Genomic DNA, 23270 nt, shown 5'->3' with positions numbered 1-23270 from the left:
CAGCAGGTCATCCACACAAATTTCCTCTACAGCCCCTCATAAGCCAGCTGGTTATGTAAGGTAAGACACAGATTACACAGGGAAATATGGATTATATGTAAGGTAGGGGGAGGTAGGGGTAGGAGGCTGGGGTTGGATTCCATTGTTTGGGCAATAAGGTTGTTAATCCTTTCATTAGAATGGACCGCATTCCATTGTTGACTCCTAAGTCCAAGGTTGACTCCCAGGGCTCAGGGGCATACAACTCCCAGCCAGGTCAGAATGACCTTTCTTGAACCAACACAAGACAATCCTGGTTAATAGAGAATGATTAATGTTTTCCATAATCATAGCTAGTCCCCAATATTCTATTCCTGCCCCTAACATTTCCCCACTGCCATTTCTTTTCTTTTTGAAATGAAATCTTGATTGTTCAGATTATTACAGTTGTTCCTCTTTTTTCCCTCCATAGCTCCCCTCCACCCAGTTCCCATCCCACTCTCTGCCTTCACCACCCCCCTACTGTCCTCATCCATAGGTGTACAATTTTTGTCCAGTCTCTTTCCACATCCCCCACACCCCTCCCCGCCCCAAGAATAGTCAGTCCACTTTCTTTCTATGTCCCTGATTCTATTATAATCACCAGTTCATTCTGTTCATCAGATTATTTATTCACTTGATTTTAGATTAACTTGTTGATCGATGTGTATTTGTTGTTCATAATTTGTATCTTTACCTTTTTCTTCTTCTTCCTCTTCTTAAAGGATACCTTTCAGCATTTCATATAATACTGGTTTGGTGGTGATGAACTCCTTTACCTTTTCCTTATCTGTGAAGCTCTTTATCTGACCTTCAATTTTGAATGATAGCTTTGCTGGATAAAGTAATCTTGGTTGTAGGTTCTTGGCATTCATCACTTTGAATATTTCTTGCCACTCCCTTCTGGCCTGCAAAGTTTCTGTTGAGAAATCAGCTGAGAGTCGTATGGGTACTCCCTTGTAGGTAACTGAGTTTCTTTCTCTTGCTGTTTTTAAGATTCTCTCTTTGTCTTTTTCTCTTGGCATTTTAATTATGATGTGCCTTGGTGTGGTCCTTTTTGGATTCCTTTTATTTAGTGTTCTCTGCGCTTCCTGGACTTGTAAGTCTATTTCTTTCACCAGGTAGGGGAAGTTTTCTGTCATTAATTCTTCAAATAGGTTTTCAATATCTTGCTCTCTCTCATCTTCTGGCACCCCTATAATTCGGATGTTGGTATGCTTGAGGCTGTCCCAGAGGCTCCTTACACTATCTTCGTATTTTTGGATTCTTTTTTCATTTTGCTTTTCTGGTTGGGTGTTTTTTGCTTCTTCATATTTCAAATCTTTGACTTGATTCTTGCGATCCTCTAGTCTGCTGTTGGAACTCTGCATAATCTCCTTTATTTCAGTCATTGTATGCTTAATTTCTAGTTGGTCCTTTTTCGTAACCTCGAGGGTCTCACTAGATTTCTTGAGGGTCTCACTATATTATCGGTGGTCTCACCTGTCTTTTAGAGGGTCTTACTAAATTTGTCGGCGGTTCTAGAAGGTTCTTGAAAAACCTTAAAAGTGTGGTTTTGAACTCTATATCCAGTAGTTTGCTTTCCTCCATTTCTGTCATTTGTGACCTGTTTCTTTGTCTCCACATTTTTTATGCTTCCCTGTGTTGATAGAGTGGCTTTCTGTGCTAGGTGTCCTATAGGGCCCAGTGGCTCAGCCTCCCCAATTACCTGAGGTGGACTCTCTTGGTACACCCCCTTGTGGGCTTTGTGCACAGTCTTGTTGTAGTTTAGCCTTGATTGTTGTAGGTATCACTGGGAGGAATTTACCTCCAGGTCAATTGACTGTGAGAATCAGCTGTGTCTGCAGTGGGAGAACTGTGCTGGAAACACCCCTCTATGGTATAGCCTAATTTGGACCTTAGCCGCGTTCCTGGAGCTTCATTGGTCCATTCAGGTGGGGGTTGGGTAGGTTAGGACATTCCTGCGGTCTGGTTGGGGACCCAGCTTTACAAGATGAGGATAGTCAGTTCTCCTTTGTTCTTTCACCCTTGACCATAATCGAATTGGGACCCTTCAGTCTGCAGGCCAATGGTCTATGCACTGAGCCAAACCAGTTAGGGCGATGTATTGCCTTCTTAACTAGATAGAAAAATGTCACTGATTCTTCCCCTACTGCTTCGAAAACCATGTGTATATTTCAGTCAGACAATAAGGAAAAATATTTGTAGGTACAAACAAATATCTGTTCTTCTGCCACTTAAATGTATTTCATGCTTTCTACCACAAAAAGGATCCATTGCTTCCTTGTTTTCATTCTGATATAAGAGGCTGGAGTGCAACTTGGGAGTTCTCCAGTGAACACTGAAACTGGCCCAGCACATGAAGGAAAAGGAAAGACCAAAGAAAGAGACAGACCAGTCCAGATTTTTAAGTGGCAGTTCTAATACGAAAAGGAACTTGCATACCAGGGTGGTCTTGGGTGGCTATTAGAGCAGTAGACCTCCACACTGCCCACCAGAATCTTAAGTTTACCTAGAAGCCTTCACTGGGTCACCCGGTCAGATGGGGTCAGCAAGGCATTGTCCTCTCAAACCTCCGTCCTTGAAATGGCTTTAGCTCTCCATCCGTGGGCAGAACATATATCCCAAGGACGGGGATGGGAGGAAGGAATCTCATTGCCCAGCTCATTGGTTGACCAGCTGTGGCATCTTCTCAATGATCCTCCACCAGAGCGGCTACTTGAACCGTGTGTAACTCTGTCCATTAGGGCCATGTGCCAAGGCTACGGGGAAAATCTCTCTATACATACAAGGAACTTCTTGTGCCTTTTCAGTGGGGCTCTTTGGCTGAAAAGAGCACCTTGTCGGGTGAGTCTTGAGACCTCATGGTTTCCAAGGTGCAGGTGGATGCAGCAACACTGAGTCTATTCTGGCTCTTGTGTTTGCCGTGATGGAGACTACAGGAGCCACCACCTCTTACCCCCTAATGTATCACCAATGGATTTCATGTAATCCACTTTGTCTTCTCTTCAGATTGTAATATATAAAATTAGAGGTCCAATGCAGGAAATTCGTGCAAGAGTAGGCCTTACTTCCCCAGGCTTCTGGCACAAGCTTCCCTCTGGCCACCTGTAGGACCTAGGATCTGGGCTTCCCTCTCAGCCCCGGCTTCGCCCCGAAGGACATCTGGTCTAATTAGCATATTATGCTTTTATTATTATAGATAAGGCACAAAACTGCCATTCCCTGGAACAATATCTCAATCCATTGACATTTTGCTTCCTGACAATAAACTCACAAAAATTCTCGTGAGGTTTGAATGATTCTTACATTGACAGATGGAACCCAGTTTTGTGATAAACCTCATTATTGCTGGATTCAACAGTGTAACTGTGGTGGCAACAGGAATGGCACCAGATGTATGACTGGGCTCAGACCAAACATGGGTTCAGCAGCCTGGGTACTTGGGTTCTGGCTAGGACAGTGATGGCGAACCTATGACACGCGTGTCAGAGGTGATACGCGAACTCATTTTTTTGGTTTATTTTTCGTTGTTAAATGGCATTTAAATATATAAAATAAATATAAAAAATATATATCTTTGTTATACTATGGTTGCAAAGATCAAAAAATTTCTATATGTGACAGGGCACCAGAGTTAAGTTAGGGTTTTTCAAAATGCTGACATGCTGAGCTCAAAAGGTTTGCCATCACTGGGCTGGGAAAGAAGTAAGAGCAAGACCGAAACTGTAAGAGAACATTTACTGGGTAAATTACAGAGGTAGGAGAAGTAATTTTTAGAAGAAGTGGGCTTAGGAAAGGAGTTAGGGAGGTAAGGGAAGGGCCCTTGGCGCTTGGGAGCACAAGCTAATGGTAAACTGCCTGGGGCAGGAGGAGATGAAGGGGAACGGAAAGGTGCAGGTGTGCTCCAGGGAGAGCGCACTGGGTTCTCCTTCCTAAAGGTTTTAAGGGTGGAGATTTCAGGGGAGGTCCCAGGGGAAGAGCTGAATGGACTATTCTGTAGCTTTCCAGGTGTGTCCATTCAGGGATGTAGCCTCCACTGATGGATTGGCTGGCACCAGGCCAGGGGTCATTATTCAACGCAGCTGGTCCTGATGTCAGCCCTGGCATTTTGCTGCTTATCTGGGCCTGGAGTTAGAGGGGGAAAGGTCACCCTCTGGACAAGGCTCCCACCCTACAATTGGTTGCCCATAGCTACACACCTGGGCTTCCCACCCTGGTGACCTCTGTACCTGGCCTGTCTCCTTGCTCTGGGTAGGTCTGTGGAATTGCCCACACGATAACCACAAGTAAGGGGTGGCTCATGACCTCAGAGGAGTGTGACTGAATCACCAGTGGGAACACATGTTTTCATGTGAAAAACATTTTCTAAAGTTAACCATTCTAAATGTACAGAAGTCACTTTTCCCGCTGGAAATGATGGCTTGTTTCTGGTTTCAATGCTCTTTATGGGAATCTGACTGTGGTTCTGGAAGGTACCACCCTAAGGCATCCCTGGTCCCTGAGCCTGTGCACCTTTTCTGCAAATGCACACGTCAGACTCCAGGTGTCAACAAAGATGAAAATGAAGCCAGGTTCATTAGGTGCCTTTTCAGTGTGTGTGTTTGCAAGGAAGGACCACTGTTCCCTGGGGACTCTCAGCGCTGCCTCTCAGTGCAAATGTCCTTGGACAGGAGATCTGGCTGCTTTGGGCTCAGGCCTGTGCACCTCAGGCGCTAGGGGGCGATGATGTGCGAAGTGTCTGTCATCTGAGCTGGGCGCCAGGTGGGTGGAGTTGCTCTTGAGGCCGATGGGTGGGGTTTCTGTGGGGGCGGGTGGTTGGGGCTATTGGGGGGCAGGTGGGTGGGGCTACGCTCTGCAACTACGCGGAAGTTCAGTCAATCGCATCTCCCTTGTTCTGTCCTCGTCTGTCCATCTGCGACCTGTAAGGCGTTGGGAGCTGCAGGCGGGACTCGGGGGGCCCAGGAACCAGAAATGGTGAGTGTGCGGCCGGGCGCGGGGACGGGGAGGAGGCGCGGGTGGAGCCGCCGTGGCGGGACCGTCTCTCCACGGTCAGGTCCGGAGCCTGCGGACCCGAGGCGCCGGGGGCTCCGCTGAAACTGCAGGCCCCTCGGGCTCGCAGGGTGGGGCCCAGCCGGGACCCGGGCGTCCAGTGTGTCCCCGCGGCAGGGCCTTGGGCTGCGGAGCGCGTCTGGGCAGCTCTGCACCCTCATCCCCGCGGCTCCGCAGTCGGTGCGGTGACCACGGGGAGGGTCATGGGGACAATGGGGACTCGGTCCCCGCGGTTCGTGCATGGGAGGAGGTGTGGTCTGTGGGGCCCCCTGTCCCTCCTTTCCCCCCAGAAGGACCCCGTTTTCTCCGGAGTTTTGATGTTTGTGGAGCAGGCTCTCAAGTCCACCCCCTGTCCCCCAGGCCTAGCTCTGCAGCAAATGCCTGCACTTCCAGTCTCTCCCCGGAATCCTAACCGCCATCTTCCCTTCTCTGAGTCACAGCATCTTATCAGCTATTTGTTTTGTGCTGCTTTTCAAACAGTTAAAAACAAAATTCAACTGAATAAACTGGAAGGTTAACTGGCTGGATTTCCCATTCCCCATCCCGTCCAGTAAATATAATCTCAGAGCAGCTGTTCACAATGGAAGGCGTTTACAACAGGCAGAAAGGAAGTGGCTTTGAGAGGTTATTAGTGAAAGAAAAGAGGGGATTGCTTCAGGCAGGGTCACCCTTCCTTAGGGGAAGGAACAGCAGGAGTCTTTAGGCAGATTAGTGTGGAACAGCAAGTTGCAGAGTGACTGGGTTAAAACTTGACTCCTGGGAGAGGTGAAACTGCAGTTACCTACAGTCCTGCACCCCTGAACCTGGGGGGGACATCTTGAGGCAGTTTTGTTTTCAGTTCTCTTACAAACCTGCATGGTGTAGCCTGCTACACACCTAGGCCATATGGTGTAGCCTCTGGGTCCTAGGCAACAAACCTGTGCAACATGCTACTGTACTGAATACTGTAGGCAATTGTGATGCAATGGTAGGAAGCATTTATGAAAAGGTGCAGTAAAAATGTGGTGTGCAATGTAGAAAATGGTACATCCGTGTGGTGCACTGACCCTGAGTGGGCTGCAGGATTGGAGGCTGCTCTGCAGGAGTCAGTGATTGGTGAGTGAATATGAAGGCCTAGGCTGTTAGTGTGCACGACTCTAGACTTTGTGACACTGTACACTTAGACCAGGAAATTTACAAAAAACAGCCCAGGGTGCAATGATGCAATCAAAAGGCACAGTCAACACAAGACCTGTGAGGCTACTGCCCGCATGAAACAGCATACTGCTTCACAGCAAAGTTTTCTGTCACTAAGTAGAAAGCACACAAAGATAAAGAGGATAGTATAGCAAATGCATAAACCAGTTTCTCATCATCAAGTATTCTATGTAGTGACCATAACTGTGTGTGCTGGACTTTCATAGGACTGGCTGCACAGGAAGCTTGTTTACACCAGCGTCATCATAAACATCTGAGTAATGCATTTCCCTATGACATTGTGATGGGTGTGACATCACTAGGTGATTACAGTTTTTCAAATCCACTGTAATCTTTTTTTTATAGAAGGGATTTTATTTTCTATTAAGTTACAATTGACATATAACATATTAGTTTAAGGTGTACAGCATAAAGATTTGATATTTGTATGTATTGTGAAGTGATCACAATAAGTCTAGTTAGCATCTGTCATCATACATAGTTACAGAATATTTTTTCTTGTAAAGAGAACTTTTAAGATTTACTGTTAGCAAATTTCAAATCTGAAATATAGTATTAATAACTGCAGATACCATGCTGTAAGCTGCATTTCCATGACTTATTTTATAACTGGAAGTTTGTACCTTTTGACACCCGTCATCCATTTGACCCTCAGCGCACCCTGTACACCACTCCTGGAACCTCTAGCAACCATCAGTCTGTGCGCTGTATCTATGGAGGTGCTTTTTTAAAGGTTCCACAGACAAGTGAGAGCACATGGCATTTCTCTTTTTCTGACTTATTTCACAAAGCATCCTGCCCTCAAGATCCAGGTTGTTACAAGTGGCAGAATTTCTTTTTCTAATGGCTGAATAATACAATAATAATCCTCTGTGTGTGTGTGTGCACCATTTTCTTTCTTTTTTTTATTGTTTAACATACTCCATATATCTTTTTTTTTAATATATATATTTTATTGATTTTTTACAGAGAGGAAGGGAGAGAGATAGAGAGATAGAAATATCGATCAGCTGCCTCCTGCACATCTACTGGGGATGTGCCCGCAACCCAGGTTCATGCCCTTGACCGGAATTGAACCTGGGACCTTTCAGTCCGCAGGCCAAGGCTCTATCCACTGAGCCAAACCAGTTTCGACTCCTATTGACACCCCACCCTGCCCCCAGGACAAGCCCCCACCACCCCAGTGTCACTATGCTTTAATTATGTTCAGTTTGTAACAATGAAAATACATCTTGCATATCAGATACGTATATTATGATTCATAACAGTAGCAAAATTAGTTATGAAGTAGCTTGAAAATAATTTTATGGTTGGGCGTTACCACAACATGAGGAACTGTATTAAAGAGTCTCAGCATTAGGAAGGTTGAGAAGCACTGCTTTAGGGTTTTCTGTGTACAGTATCATGTCTTCTGTGAGTAATGAGAGTTATACTTCCTCCTTTGTAACTTGGATGCTTTTTATTTCTTCTGCTTGTCTGAACGCTATGACTAGGACTTCCAGTACTCTGTTGAATAAGAGTAGTGGAAGCGGACATCCCTGTCTTTTTCCAGGTCAGTTTGAACCAAGCTTTGATCGTAAAACAATTTATTTTTGTTCATTGACTATGATGTTGGCTATAGGTTTGTCATATATGGCCTTTATCATGTTGATATGCTCTCTATATTCCCATTTTGCTGAGACTTTTTATCAAAACTGGATGTTGGATTTTGTCAATTGCCGTTTCTGTGTCTGTTAATATGATCATGTGAGTTTTGTCTTTCAATTTGTTGTGAAGTCAGATGTATCACATTTATTGATTTGGGAATATTGTACCAGCCTGGAATAAATCCCAGTTGGTCATGGTGTATGATCTTTTTAAGATATTGCTGGATGCGATTTGGTAATATTTTCTGGAAGATTTTAGCATCTATGTTCATGAAGGATATTGGCCTGTAATTCTCTTTCTTTGTAGTGTCTCTATCTGCTTTTGGAATTAGAATAATGCTGGCCTCATAAAAAGAGTTCCTTCCTCTTGAATTTTCTGACAGGCTTTGAGGAGTATAGGTGTTAGTTTTTCTTTGAATGTTAGGAGAAACTCCCCTGTGTAGTTGTCCGGACCTGGGCTTTTGTTTGGTGGGAGATTTTTTGGTGTTTTTTTTTAATATGTTTTATTGATTTTTTGCAGAGAGGAAGGGAGAGGGATAGAGAGTTAGAAACATTGATGAGAGAAACATCAATCCACTGCCTTATGCACACCCCCTACTGGGGATCTGCCCGAAATCATGGTACCTGCCCTTGACTGGAATTGAACCTTGAATCCTTCAGTCCGCAGGCCAATGCTCTATCCAAGGAGCCAAACCGGTTAGGGCTGTTGTGAGTTTTTTATTACTGCGTCTATTTCGTCAGTTGTTATTGGCCTCTTCAGGTTTTCCGATTCCTTCTAATTTAGTTTTAGGAGATTGTATTTTTCTAGGAATTTGTCCATTTCATTGTCCAGCTTGTTGGCATATAGTTAGTTGTTCATAGTATTTTCTTACAATCCTTTGTATTTCTGTGGTGTCGTTGGTTACTTCTCCACTTTTCTGGTTTTACTTATTTTGGTCCTCTCTCTTTGTTTCTTTTTTTTTTAAACTTTAAATTTTTATTGTTCATATTATTACAGATGTTCCTCTTTTTTCCCCCCATAGCTCTCCTCCACCTGGTTCCCACCCCACTCCAGGCCTTCCCCCTGACCCCACACTGGCTTCATCTATAGGTCTAAGCTCTTTGTCCAGTCTCTTCCTGCAACCCACACAACTCCTTCCTTCCGAAATTGTCAGTCTGCTCCCTTTCCATGCCCATGATTCTATTATATTCACCAGTTTGTTCTGTTCATCAGGGTTTTTTTATTCATTATATTTTTAGCTTCACTTGTTGATAGATATGTATTTGTTGTCACTTTGTTGTTCATAATTTTTTATCTTTACCTTTTTTTTCTTCTTCCTCTTCTTAGAGAATACCCTCAGTATTTCATATAATGCTGGTTTGGTGGTGATGAACTCTTTTAGCTTTTTCTTATCTGTGAAGCTCTTTATCTGACCTTCAATTCTAAATGATAGCTTTGCTGGGTAGAGTAATCTTGGTTGTAGGTTCTTGGTATTCATCACTTTGAATATTTCTTGCCACTCCCTTTTGGCTTGCTTAGTTTCTCCTGAGAAATCAGCTGACAGTCGTATGGGTACTCCCTTGTAGGTAACTGACTGTCTTTTTCTTGCTATTTTTAAGATTCTCTCTTTGTCTTTTTCTCTTGGCATTTTAATTATGATGTGTCTTGGTGTGGTCCTCTTTGGATTCCTTTTGTTTGGGGTTCTCTGCGCTTCCTGGACTTGTAAGTCTATTTCTTTCACCAGGTAGGGGAAGTTTTCTGTCATTAATTCTTCAAATAGGTTTTCACTATCTTGCTCTCTCTTCTTCTGGAACCCCATAATTCAGATGTTGGTACGCTTGAAGCTGTCCCAGAGGCTCCTTACACTATCTTCATATTTTTGGATTCCTTTTTCTTTTTGCTTTTCCTGTTTGGCATTTTTTGCTTCTTCATATTTCAAATCTTTGACTTGATTCTTGGGATCCTCTAGTCTGCTGTTGAATCTCTGTATATTATTCTTTATCAGTCAGTGTATGCTTAATTTCTGATTGGTCCCTTTGCATATCCTTGAAGGTGTCACTAAATTTCTCAGATGTTTCTAGAAGATTCTTGAGTAACCTTATAACTGTGGTTTTGAACTCTATATCCAGAATTTTTCTTTCATCCAGTTCTTTCGTTTGTGACTTGTTTCTTTTTCTCTGCATTTTGGCTGCTTCCCTGTGTTTGTTTCTATGTACTGGGTAGCTGCTAAGCCCCCTTGATTTGATAGAGTGGCCTTGTATGGTAAGTGTCCTATAGGCCCCAGTGGCTCAACCTCCCCAGTCACCTGAGTTGGACACTCTTGGTGCACCCCTTTGTAGGCTGTATGCACAATCTTATTGTAGTTAACCCTTGATTGCTGTTGGTATCACTGGGATGAATTGACCTCCAGGCCAATTGGCTATGAGGACCAGCTGTGTCTACACCGGAAGATCTGTTGTGCAGGAGACACCCTTATGGGGCAGGACTTGCTTCAGTTGGGGTTTGGTCCTCACTCAGTCTGCCCCTGAGTGTGTCTCTTATGGATGTGAAAAGTTGTAATCTGGCATGTCTCACACTGACCACTGGGTACACTGGCTCTTGAATCTCCAAGGAGGTGCAAGGTCAGCCACTGTCTGGGGCCGCCCAGCAGAAGCTACAGAGACATCTGCAGATTCCTCTTCGTTGTATGGGGTTTGGAAGTGCCCAGATGAGGCCCAGCGGTGAAGCAAGGCAGTCTGCTGCTGCTGCTGGGCCTTGGGCCTTCTTTTGGAAACTCTCGGGCTCTCTGACCCAGCTGCAGTTTGATAGGTTTTAGGAGGAGAAAGGACAGGTCATTCATATGCAAAAGCTGATGCTCACAGCTTGGGTGGGGTTATAAATTGGGTGGGGCAGTGTTTATGGGAATCACCAGGGCAGAGGTAACAGCAATGGCTGCCAGTCAGCCCTGCACCAGAGACGTCCAGGGCCTCCGTGTCCTGTGCCCCCCGTGCAGGAACAATGATTGCTGTGAGGACCTCTGAGAGAAAACTGCCCTCACGTTCCTGTTCCAATGACAGACAGTCCAGTTTCTCTCCATATGTGTCTGGGTCCCCTAGAGTCTCATCCAGAACTGGAGATCAGAGCAAGCAGGAGCTTGTGTCTCTCTCCTGATGAAAAGAGCAGCACATCCAGGTGCCAGCACTTTCTGCGCCTCTGCACCTCTTACCAGTCTCAGTAGGCTTTCTTCACCTCTCTAGTTGTGGAACTTCAACTCAGCCAGCTTTCCCGTGGTTCTGGGTAGTAGTTCTGCCTTTTAGTTGTAATTTTGATGTGGTTGTGAGGGGCAGCAAGTATAGGTGTTTACCTATGCCGCTATTATTTCCTTCCTTCTACTTACTCTGGACTTCTCTTATTATACTCTTTCTAGTTCTTTAACTTGTAGGGTTAAATAATTTATTGTTGATTTTTCTTGTTTTCTTGAGGTATGCCTGTAGTGCTATGGACTTCCCTCTCAGGACTACTTTGCTGTGTTCCAGAGATTTGGGGTTGTTGTGTGTTCATTTTCATTTGTCTCCAGGAAGTTTTTGATTTCTTTCTTTCTTTATCTCATTGATAACACATTCCTTGTTTAATATTATGCTGTTTAGCATCCATGTGTTTGAATGCTTTTGGGTGTTTTTACTGTAGTTCTGGAGAATTCTCTTGTTGTTTCATTTGGGGGTTGTTTCGTTGTCTCCTCCTTTTGGCTATCTGTTTGGGTTTGGGACTATATGCTAGGTAGATCCTCTACACTCCTGCACACCCCCTACTGGGAATGTGCCTGCAACCAAGGTACATGCCCTTGACAGGAATCGAACCTGGGACCCTTGAGTCCGCAGGCCGACGCTCTATCCACTGAGCCAAACCAGTCAGGGCACCCCTATGCCTTTTGATTGGAGCACTTAATCAATTTATATTAGGATTATTATTGATAGGTACTTATTTATTGCCATTTTAATTCTGTATGCCTAGGTTTCTCTCTGGTTCTTGTTCTCATTACAGCAGTCCCTTTTGCATTTCTTTGTGTGTTTTTTTTAATTTAAATTCTTTATTGTTTAAAGTATTATATATATCTCCATTTTCCCCCATTGACCTCTCCCAGCTACTACCACCCCCAGGACATGCCCTCACCCCGCTCTGTCTGTGTCCATTGGTTATGCCTCCATGCATGCATACAAGGCCTTTGGTTGATCTGATGAGAAATCAGGTGTCAGCCTTATGGGAACTCCTTTATAGTTAAAAGTTTGCTTTTCTCTTGCTGCCTTTAAGATTCTCTCCTTGTCTTTGGTTTTTGGCATTTTAATTATGATGTGTCTGGGTCTTGGGTCTGTTTGGGTTCTTCTTGCTTGGGGTTCTCTGTGCCTCCTGAACTTGTATGACTTTTTCCTTTACCAGATTATGGAAGTTTTCTTCCATTATTTCTTCAATAAGTTCACTTCTCCCTTTCTGGCTCTCCTGGCCCACCTGCTATTCTAATATTGCTACATTTCATGTTGTTTCACAGCTCTGTTAAGCTATTCTTATGTTTTTTTAATTGGCTTTTCTTCTTGGTTCTCTGATTGAGTGATATTTTCAATTCTGTCTTGTAATTCACTGATTTGATCCTCAGTTTCCCCTAATCTGCAGTGTACTCCTTCCCATTGTTATTAGTGTTGTATTGTTCTTTATTTCCAACTCTTCTTTTTTTTATAGTTATTATATCATTTTTCATAGTGTTGAGCATCTTTAACATCATACTCTGAACTCCGTTATAGATAAATTTCTTATCTCTGCTTCAGTTATTTCTTTTTCTGGAGAATTCTCTTGTTGTTTCATTTGGGGGTTGTTTTGTTGTCTCCTCATTTTGGCTATCTGTTTGGATTTCGGACTTTATGCTAGGTAAATCCTCTACACTTCTCAAACTTCAGTACAGGATAGTTGTCAAATGCTGTTTCTGACTAATTAGGCCAGGCAAAGACTCAGTCTCCAGAGACCGCCTCTACCTACACACTGATAGGTTTCAGGCTTGAATTGTCCCTCCAGGCAGTGGTCCTGAGTTATGGTGAGTTTTTCTCAACAGGGTGGGGCAGTTGCTTCTGCCTGGAGGCTAATTGTAATTTTTAGTTTCCTATGTGGCCTCAGGACAAGGTGATTTCCAATAGTGTGTGTCAACTGCCTTCCCTCCAGACAAGGTAAATGTCTATGTGGGAAAGATGTCCTCTCCTGTGTGAGGGAATGAAACTGGGGATGTCTGCCCAGGAATCTGGGGGTGTCTGTTTTCTGATCTCTACCCTCCGAGTTCCCAATCCTGGCTTCGGCTTATACAGCTCCTGTCTGCTCTGCCCTCCCTCTGCTGAAGCACAAGGTGGTTGGCTGGAAGGGAATTTTGTGCATTGGCCCTTTAAGATGGTGGCTGAATTTGCAGCTATCACTCCTTGAGAAACAGCAACTACATTGCTTTTCACATCCAGATGTTACGTGGGTATGCTTCTCAGTTGTGCTCTCTGCTGGGGTGCCCAGCTTAGGGATTACATCCCAGAGTTCTCTATGGCAATCCTCCACAGCTGAGATATCTCTCTGGAGCTTCAACTGCTGTCTTTGGATGCAGATGCCAGCCCTTCCCGCCTCTGCCCCGCCTACCAGTCTCTTTGGGGTCTCCACTTTCAGTCCTCGGGTATCAGGGTTCTCTGCAGCAAATCTTCCGTTGATTATTCAGGATGTTTTTGTGTATATTAGTTGTACTTGCAGTTTGTTCCTGTGAGCATGTCTGTGCAAATATAGCAGGCTAGTTTTTAGCACATTGTATGTGGGAAACGTATTAATACGTTTTACGTATTTATACGTTCTACCAGTGTAGTAGAGCACGGGACACATATTAATACGTTTTTTATAGACTAGCGGTAGAATGCGGGTAACATTTAAATACGTAAACTAAAGTTATTGTAATCTTAGTGAACGTTGCCATTTGCGCAAAAAATTATCAAAAATGGCCCGCGCCACCTGTTATCGCGCGATAAAAACTACCCTCAAACAATGTGTTAAGTTGATGATGTTATATGCCCATGAATGTTGTTATAACTATCCAGATGGCCCTTGGCAGAAAAAAGGTTCCCAGTCCCTGCTCTATCTATCTATATCATAGAGGAATATGCTAATTAGCCAGGACGCCATAACATCACTACAGGGCATCTGGCCACAGATCCACAGCTTCACAGAGACTGACTCTACTAGGCCGCGCAGAGGCCACATGCCTGGGCTCCAGGATGCCTGAACCCAGTGCCCATTCAAGACATGAAACAGAAAGGAGGTGGGAGAGGAAATCCAGAGAATGAGATGTGGGGGTTCAAGACTCACTTCCTTTGGGCTTTGTCCTTCTTGGCCTTGGTCCTTTTCTTTCATGCCCGGAGCACAATCCCAGCAGGAGAGAGGAATGGATGAAGGGCGAATGTGGAAGAAAGGTGACCTAGGTGAGGGTGGAGACCTAGCAGCTGCAAGATGCCCCGCTGCGGGGCCGCCTCAGAAGCGGCTCCCGGGCAAGCGCCACGGCTTCGGCAAAGTGGATGGCCAGGAGGCAGGAGACCCAAGGGGCGCAGTGTGGCACCGAGGCAGGGTGTACTGGAGGGGGCTCACGCCGGGGCAGGGGGAAGGTGGGTGGGGATCCACATAATTAAAGATGACAAAAGCACTTGTTTTCTCTGGGCCTGATTTCTCTTTAAATTCCTACCTACTTGTTCCTAGAGATTAAGGTCTAACGTTCTAGCATCAGGGAAGCAAGGGTTAGAAGTTATAACAGTCTCCAAAAGGCCCTTAAATTATTTCCTTATAACTGAGGCATCATTTGCTTTTCACAACTGTTTAAGCACTGTTATATATTGTTGCCATCTGTGCTGCAACCAGTGGGGCCATCAGGGGCCCTGCTCCCACCCACATTGGCCTGGTGCTGCCCGCTCTCCGGCACTGCTGCCCACCATTAGCGCCCATCTCCATCTCTGGGGTGACTGGGGGGGTTTTCAGGACACCCAGGAACATCCACCTTGGCCAGGCGCCGACCGCTCACCTACTGCACCATCCTGTAGCAGTCCCACTCTCATCAGAGCTTATCAGGGCCAGTACCACCTCCACTGCCACCTGCTACTAGTGCGGTGTCGCTGACACCCGCCATGTTTTGTGCCACCCCCTGGTGGTCAGCACACATCATAGCGAGCTGTGGAACTCCCGGTCAGTCAAACTCTTGGAGACAATTTACATATTAGCCTTTTATAATACAGCATACTACCTTTACTTTATTGTGTGTTCTTGCCTTCCTTGTCAAGAATTCCATGACCATAAAGGCATAGGTTTAATATCTAGGCTCTCTGTTCCATTCCACTGCTTTATATGCTTTTTTAGGCCAGAACCATGCTTTTTGATTACTATGGTAATGTGATTCACCTGCATTTGTCCTTCTTTCTCAAGATTACTGTTGCTACTCACGGTGTTTTGTGGTCTGTGTAAAATTTTTGAATATTTGTTCCAGTTATGTGAGATTCGTCATGGGTATCTTGATAGGAAGATGGGTATCTTGCATTGAAGCTATAGATTGCTTTGAGTAGTATGCACATTTTATTTATATTAATTTTTCCTCTCCACAAACACCATATAATTTACATTCCCATTACAGTTTACATTTAATTTTATTTTGTATTAGTTTCAGGTGAAACTAATTTCAACATGAAAATATTGCAGATTTCAATAAAGGTCCTTGGACATGCCAAGTCTTAAATTGTTCCTCAAGGTCTAGGCTGCGGTTATAGTGTCACAATTCTGCCAGAAATACTTCTTTTGAGTGTGATCTTATGATTTCAATATATGTGTTTATGTGTCTGAAAAACCAGTATGAAGTAACCCTCAGGCTCATGAGTAGAGGACTTTTGTAGTGAGCTAAGTTGTCCTGTCTTGCTCATGACTGAGCTCTAACTCTAACATCCTATCTACATAAAATGAGAGAGGCAAAAGAAGGTCAAACTGAGTTACTAACAAATAATACAAAAACAAATGATCATTCATACTCCTCCACAAGAATATTTTCATTCATTCAGGTGTATCTAACGACTTCTCATAATCTGGAGTACTTCCGGACAATATGGCCAAGTACATTTTGTTCCAAGTTGTATTTTCACACACCTCCTGGTCTCTCCTGTTTGGTGATAAGTATAGAAGAGCAAGCTATGAGGCCTTTATTGTATTCACAGTCACTAAAACTTTATGCAGACATGACAGTATGTTCCATGGACAGCTGCATCAAATGATGGTTGTAATGGAGATGAGTTTTCTCACAAGAAATCGATGGGCTTAAAATAGAAGTATTTTAATGTATTAACATAGAAGTTGTTCAAGGTGCTCTTTACCCTGACATTAGAGAGCAATGAAGACTTGAAGTGATCACGGTAAAATCATATCCATAAATTCCATGTGTTCTTGAGGCTGTGAATGTGGCAAATTAATAATAATCTTACAATCAAGTGATACACTAAATGTTGGGGACCATGTGTTCTATGTGAACTTGCTATGAATTATGTATAGGTCCCCAGTGTTGTCTATCTCATCCATTCTCCTCTATGTATCTGTGAGATGTTTTAGGACTCAGTGGCCTTTGAAGATGTTAATGTGGAGTTCACCATGGAGGAGTGGGCTTTCCTGGATCCGACCCAGAAGAAACTGTACACAGATGTGATGCTGGAAACCTTCTGGAACCTGGCATCAGTAGGTAGGTATCATAAATTCTTCTTCTTTCTTTAATATATTTTTATTGATTTTAGAGAGAAAATGGAGAGAACGGGAGAAAAGTCAATGATGAGACAGAATCACTGATTGGGTACCTTGTGCGTGCCTCACACTGGGGATCTACCCTGCAAACTGGTCCTACTGGGAATTGATCTGTGATCTCCCGGTTCATACCAGTTCATAGGTTGACCATCAACCACAGAGCAACTCTGGCCTGCAACAACTTGGTACTTATTTATTCAATTAGAAAACTAGCCATAACTCATTTGGCTCAATGGATAGAGCATCATCGGCCTGTGGACCGAAAGGTCTCAGGTTCAATTACGGTCAAGGGCATGTACCTTGGTTGTGGGCACATCTCCAGTAGGAGGGGTGCAGGAAGGAGCTCATCAATGTTTCTAACTCTCTATCTCTATCTCTTCCTCTCTGTAAAAAGTCAATAAAATATATTTTTTTAAAAAAAGAAAACTAGTGTTGCTTGCTCATCAATGCTGTTTCAAGAATTGAAATATGGAAAGGGAATACATTGGCACTCAAACTAGGAATGATCACAGCTCATTGTGTACTTAAAATCTAACCAGTTTTTATATTCTTTAATAGTTTATAATGGTTTTTTTAGCATGTGATTTAGAAGAACCGTGTGACAACCATGACAGTGAAGATCAATATGAAAATCATGGGATGAATTTTAGGTGAGTTGCATTGACATGAAGAAGCATTAAGAGCATCTTTGTGTGTGTGTGTGTGTGTGTGTGTGTGTGTGTGTGTGTGTGTGTTTAATATATTTTTATATATTTATTTTATTTATCTGTATGTTTAATTTTTTAAAATTTACTTCAGAGAGGTAGGAAGAGGGAGAAAGACAAAGAAGCATCAATGATGAGAGAGAATTATTGATGGCTTCCTCCTGCATGCCCCACATTCAGAATCAAGAACCAGGGCATGTGCCCTGACCAGAAATTGAACTATGACCACCTGGTTCAGAGGTCACTGAGCCTCTCTGGTGGTGCAAAAGTATGTTTTCATTGATTTTAGGGTATGGAAGTGAGAGGGAGAGATATAAAAATCAGTTGACTGCTTCCTGCATGCCCCGTACTGGGTTTAATAAGTCTGCAGTCTGGCCATGTTCACTTTTAGGGAAATGAACCAGCAAGCCCCTGGTGCATGCCTCTATCCTGAACCACTGAGACAAATGGGCCCAGTCCACAAAATAATCTTAAAAACAGGTAATCCAATGGTAACAGCCCAGTTTTAAATATATTGGTTCTTAGAATTGTCTCATCCAAATGCTTTTTCTGAAATATGGCCTAGATGTTTAATGCATGAAAATAATTGCACTTGGAAAAAATATACATCAGTAGCATTAATCAATATACGTGTTTTCATAATATCTGTGATCCAGCCTATTTCAGAGGTTTTAGGATATCCACTTTCAAAAATTGGAATGTTCAGAAACCCCACACTTTCTTTGAAAATGGTTAAAAATGCCATTGTCATGCTAATAATAAATATTAAATCGTTAACATAGTATTAATAATATGCTTCTGATTTTTACAGCATTCATATGGTAGCAAGACTCTGTACAAGGACGGATGGTAGTCAATGGAGAGAAAACTTCAGCCAGATTCCAAATCATAATGAAAAGAAGGAAACTCTTCCTGAAATGAAACAAACTAAACCCAGGTTGTGTAGGCAAATGTTTTTGCATTATTTATCATTGAATAACCACCTGAGCTCTCACATTGGACCCACACTGTACCTGAGTCAGGAATATGAAGAAAACCCTTATAAGTGTAAGAAACCTGAGAAAACTTTTAAGCATCATCAACGTATTAGAAGCCATGAGGGCAGCCCCAGTGGGAAAGCTCTCCACTATTCAACTTCCCTTAGAAATTATGAAAGAGCAAATATTGCTGGGAATCCGTATGAGTGTGTGCAATGTGGGAAAGGTTTTAGTCGTCTCATTTCCTTTAAACTTCACAAAAACACCCATACCAGAGAGAAACCACATCAAAGTAAGCAATGTGGCAAAGCTTTCAGTTCTCCCATGTACTCCGGAGATAATGAAAGAACACACACTGAAGAAAAGGACTATCAATGTCAGAAATCTGGAAAAGCTTTAAGTTCCACTTCTCTTAGAAATCAGGAAAGAACACACACCAGTGAGAAACCTTATGAATGTGGGAACGTCTTCAGCTGGCTCAGCTCTCTTGAAAAATATAAAAGAAGTTATGCTGGAAAGAAGCCTCATGAATGTAAGGAATGTGGTAAAACATTCCGTCGTCGCTATGCCCTTATAATTCATCAAAGAATGCATACCGGGGAAAAGCCATATGAATGTAAGCTTTGTGGTAAAGTTTTCTCTTATCCAACTTCCCTCCAAAATCATAAAAGAACTCATACGGGGGAAAAACCCTATGGTTGTAAGCAATGTGGAAAAGCCTTCAGTTGTCCAAAGTCTTATCGAGAGCATCAACGGACACAATGTGGAGAAAAGCCCTATGAATGTAAGCAATGTGGGAAAGCTTTCATATTTTCCACTTCTCTTCGAAATCATGAAAGAATGCATACTGAGGAGAAACCCTATAAATGTAAGCAATGTGGGAAAATCTTTAGTTTGTACAGCTCCCTTGGATATCATAAAAGAATTCATGATGGAAAGAAGCCTCATGAATGTAAAGAATGTGGTAAAACATTCCATCATCCTTCTTCCCTTAGAAATCATGAAAGAACTCATACTGGGGAAAAACCCTATGAATGTAAGCATTGTGGCAAAGCTTTCTATTTTCTATCTGCCCTCCAACGTCATGAAAGAACTCATACTCGGGAAAATCGCTATGAATGTAAGCATTGTGGAAAAGGTTTTTATTATCAGTCTTCTCTCCAAGATCATGAAAGATCTCATACTGGGGAAAAACCCTATAAATGTAAGGTTTGTGGTAAAGTTTTCTCTTATTCAACTTCCCTTCAATATCACGAAAGAATGCATAGCGGGGAAAAACCCTATCAATGTAAGGAATGTGGGAAAGCCTTCATTTCTCCCAGCTCTCTTGGAAAACATAAAAGAAGTCATGATGGGAAGAAGCCTCATGAATGTAAGGAATGTGGTAAAACATTCTATGATCGATATTTCCTCCGATTTCATGAAAGTATTCATACTGGGGAAAAACGTTATGAATGTAAACATTGTGGTAAAGCTTTCTCTTATCCATCTTCCCTCCGAATTCATGAAAGGACTCATAATAAGGAAAAACCCTATGCATGTAAGCAATGTGGGAAAGCTTTCTTTGCTCTAGATGCCTTCCAACATCATGAAAGAATGCATACTGGAGAAAAACCCTATAAATGTAAGCAGTGTTGCAAAACTTTCTCTAATTTAACTTCCCTCCAACGTCATGAAAGAACTCATACTGGGGAAAAACCATATGAATGTCAGCAATGTGGTAAGACTTTTAGTTTTTCCAAATCGCTTAGAACTCATGAAAAAATACATATTGTGGAGAAATCCTATGAATGTAAGCAATGTGGGAAAGCGTTCAGATGTTACAAATATCTTAGAATACATGAAAAAATTCATACTGTAGAGAAACCCTATGAATGTAAGCAATGTGGGAAAGCTTTCAGATGTTCCAAATATCTTAGAAATCATGAAAGAATGCATACTGGGGAGAAATCATATGAATGTAAGCAATGTGGGAAAGCTTTCAGTTCTCCCAGTTCTCTTGCAACGCATAAAAGAAATCATGATGGAAAGAAGCCTCATGAATGTAACCAATGTGGTAAAACTTTTCTTTATCCTTCTTTCCTTAGAATTCATGAAAGAATGCATACTGGGGAAAAACCCTATGAATGTAACCATTGTGGTAAAGCTTTCTCTTATCCAACTTCCCTCCAATGTCATGAAAGAACTCATAATAAGGAAAAACCCTATGAATGTAAGCAATGTGGGAAAGCCTTCAGTTCTGTCAGCTCTCTTGGAAAACATAAAAGAAGTCATGATGGAAAGAACCCTCATGTATGTAAGGAATGTGGTAACACATTCCATGATTTATATCACCTCCAACTTTATGAAAGTATTCATACTGGTGAAAAACCTTATGAATGTAATCGTTGTGGTAAAGCTTTCTCTTATACAGCTACCCTCCAATGTCATGAAAGAATTCATAATGAGGAAAAACCCTATGAATATAAGCAATGTGCAAAGCCTTTATTCACCCAGTTTCCTGAAATATACCTAAATACTCATAATGGAGACATTCATAATGAATGAAAGAACGCCCACTGAAAATAACCCCTATCCTGTAAAGATTGTAGAAAAGCCTTTAATATTCTTTATATATATATATATATATATATATATATATATATATATATATATATATATACTCACCTTGGGATATTTTTCCATCTATACAGTGGAAGTCCGAGAGAAAGATAAAGAGCAATATTGATGTGAGAGAGAAACATCAGTCGGTTGGCTCCTGCTCATGCCCAGACATGAAAGCACAGACAGTGGAGAAAAGCTCTATGGATGTAAGGAATGTGGTGAAGGTTTCAGTTTCTCCAAGTCTCTTCAAAAGCATGGAAGTACACATACTGGGGGAAAATCTTAGGAATGTAAGCAATGTGGGAAAACATTCCATTGTGTCACACATTTTGGAAGACATAAGTCATGATTGAAAGCAGCCTCATGAATAAGGAATGAGTTAAACCTTTTTGTCACTTCTTTTCTCTTAGATATGAAATGTATACTGGGAAGAAACCCTATGAATGCAAGCAATGTGGGAGACCCTATAGCAGCCGTGGGCAAACTACGGCCCACGGGCCGGATCCGGCCCATTTGAAATGAATAAAACTAAAAAAAAAAAAAAAAAAAAAGACTGTACCATTTTATGTAATGATGTTTACTTTGAATTTATATTAGTTCACACAAACACTCCATCCATGCTTTTGTTCCAGCCTTCTGGTCCAGTTTAAGAACCCATTGTGGCCCTCGAGTCTAAAAATTTGCCCACCCCTGGCCTATAGTCATCCCAGATCCTTTCAAATTTACAAAAATTCACATAGTGGAGAGAACCATATGAATGAAAGGAAAATGGTAAACCTTTCAGGTTCCAACTAGTTTTTGCAGACATGTGAAAACAAAATGGGTTGATAAACACTCTTAATGTAAAGAATAGCAAAGAACCTTCTGTTATCGCTCAGCTGTGCCATATAATCCATTCATATTGAGGATGGACCCTAGAAATGAAAGTATTCATTTCTTCCATTTAATGTAAAGGATGAAGGAAGTCACTGAAGAGAAGGCCTGTCATGTAAAGATTATAGAAGAGCGCTTGGTATTCTAGTTCTTTACAAACTCATGAAGGGACTCACACCCAAGACTAAGTGTGTGAAGATAAGGAATGTGGCAGAGCCTTTCTTGGACATGTGAGAATACACCTGAGAAATAGTGTATTCATATAGAGAAGATGGGAAAGCCTTCAGCTGTCCATTTTCCTTGAAAGGTCATGAAAAAAAAGTGGTGGAATTTATTGAATGTAAAAATGTAGGAAAACTTACATGTTGCCTCATCCTATATAATAAAGAGCTAATATGCAATTGGCTGTCACATGCTCATACTGGAAAACCTGAGGCTGGGACAGGGGACCTGAGTTCGTGCCCCCCCTCCTTGGGGCTGGGGAGCCTGTGGCTGCACCCCCCGCCTGGCAGGTCTTGATGGGAGATCTGGGGGTGCACTTCCTCCCCTCTGGGGCTTGACAGGGGTGCAGCCGGCCGGGTCTGGGTCTCTTGCAATTTCAAGCTTTGTGCAAGTGGGCGGAGACTTGACTCTGGGTCCCACAGCCCAACACAGACTCTGACAGGAAGGAGATTTTCGTACACTTTTTACTAATTTTCTTTCATCTCTGACACTTCTATTATAGAGAAGGGGCAAATAGCACTCCTATGTATTGAAAGAGTAATATGCAAATTGACCATCACTCTAATACATAAGATGGCTGCCCCACGTGGACACAAGATGGCCTGCAGGGGAAGGCACTTGTGGGCAATCAGGCCAGGAGGGGAGGGCAGTTAGGAGGGACCATGCCTGAAGGGGAGGCCAGTTGGGGGCAACCAGGCCTGCAGTGGAGGGCAGTTAGGGTTGACTGGACAGCACTGGAGGAAAATTAGGGCCAATTTGGCCGCCAGGGGAGCAGTTAGGCATTGATCAGGCTGGCAGGGAATTTGTTAGGTGGTGATCAGGCTGGCAGGCAGAAGCGGTTAGGGGCAATCCGGAAGGCAGGCAGGCGAGCGGTTGGGGTTCAGTCCTGGATTATGAGAGTGATGTCTGACTGCCCTTGAGGGGTCCCAGATTGGAGAGGGTGCAGACTGGGCTGAGGGACCCCCACCCCAGTGCACGAATTTCATGCACCAGGCCTCTAGTATTAAAATATTTCCTCTAATTTTCTTTTAATGTGCACGAATTTCATTCACCGGGCCACTAGTATCCTTATAATACCATGCGAGAATATACACTGTATATTTCACAATGAAAACAAACTTTAAAATTTTAACAAATAATTCAAAGTAACTTGAAAATTGCACTTAAAAGAAATCCTATTAGTGTAACTGACTGC

General features: G+C 42.8%; 1 protein-coding gene across 10 annotated transcripts; it reads left to right on the top strand.

The window, feature by feature from the left end:
- LOC118658726 (zinc finger protein 709-like) lies at positions 1 to 21533 on the top strand. Of its 10 annotated transcripts, XM_036314329.1 has the most exons (6): positions 4872 to 4995; positions 16510 to 16636; positions 17273 to 17345; positions 18211 to 20096; positions 20464 to 20668; positions 21391 to 21533. In XM_036314329.1, the coding sequence occupies exons 1-6, from the start codon at positions 4993 to 4995 to the stop codon at positions 21500 to 21502; spliced, it is 2406 nt and encodes an 801-aa protein (XP_036170222.1). In that variant the 5' UTR covers positions 4872 to 4992; the 3' UTR covers positions 21503 to 21533. The 10 variants fall into 10 exon arrangements, with proteins under 10 accessions (XP_036170217.1, XP_036170222.1, XP_036170225.1 ...); XM_036314332.1 differs by lacking the exon at positions 20464 to 20668 and having other exon boundaries at positions 18211 to 18336; XM_036314330.1 differs by lacking the exon at positions 20464 to 20668.
- The last annotated feature ends 1737 nt before the right edge of the window (positions 21534 to 23270 follow it).

The sequence above is a fragment of the Myotis myotis genome, unplaced genomic scaffold, assembly GCF_014108235.1.
Source record: "Myotis myotis isolate mMyoMyo1 unplaced genomic scaffold, mMyoMyo1.p scaffold_m19_p_6, whole genome shotgun sequence".
NCBI classification, from domain to species: domain Eukaryota; kingdom Metazoa; phylum Chordata; class Mammalia; order Chiroptera; family Vespertilionidae; genus Myotis; species Myotis myotis.
The sequence above is the reverse complement of the archived record's forward strand: the minus strand, read 5'-3'. Positions and strand labels throughout refer to the sequence as shown.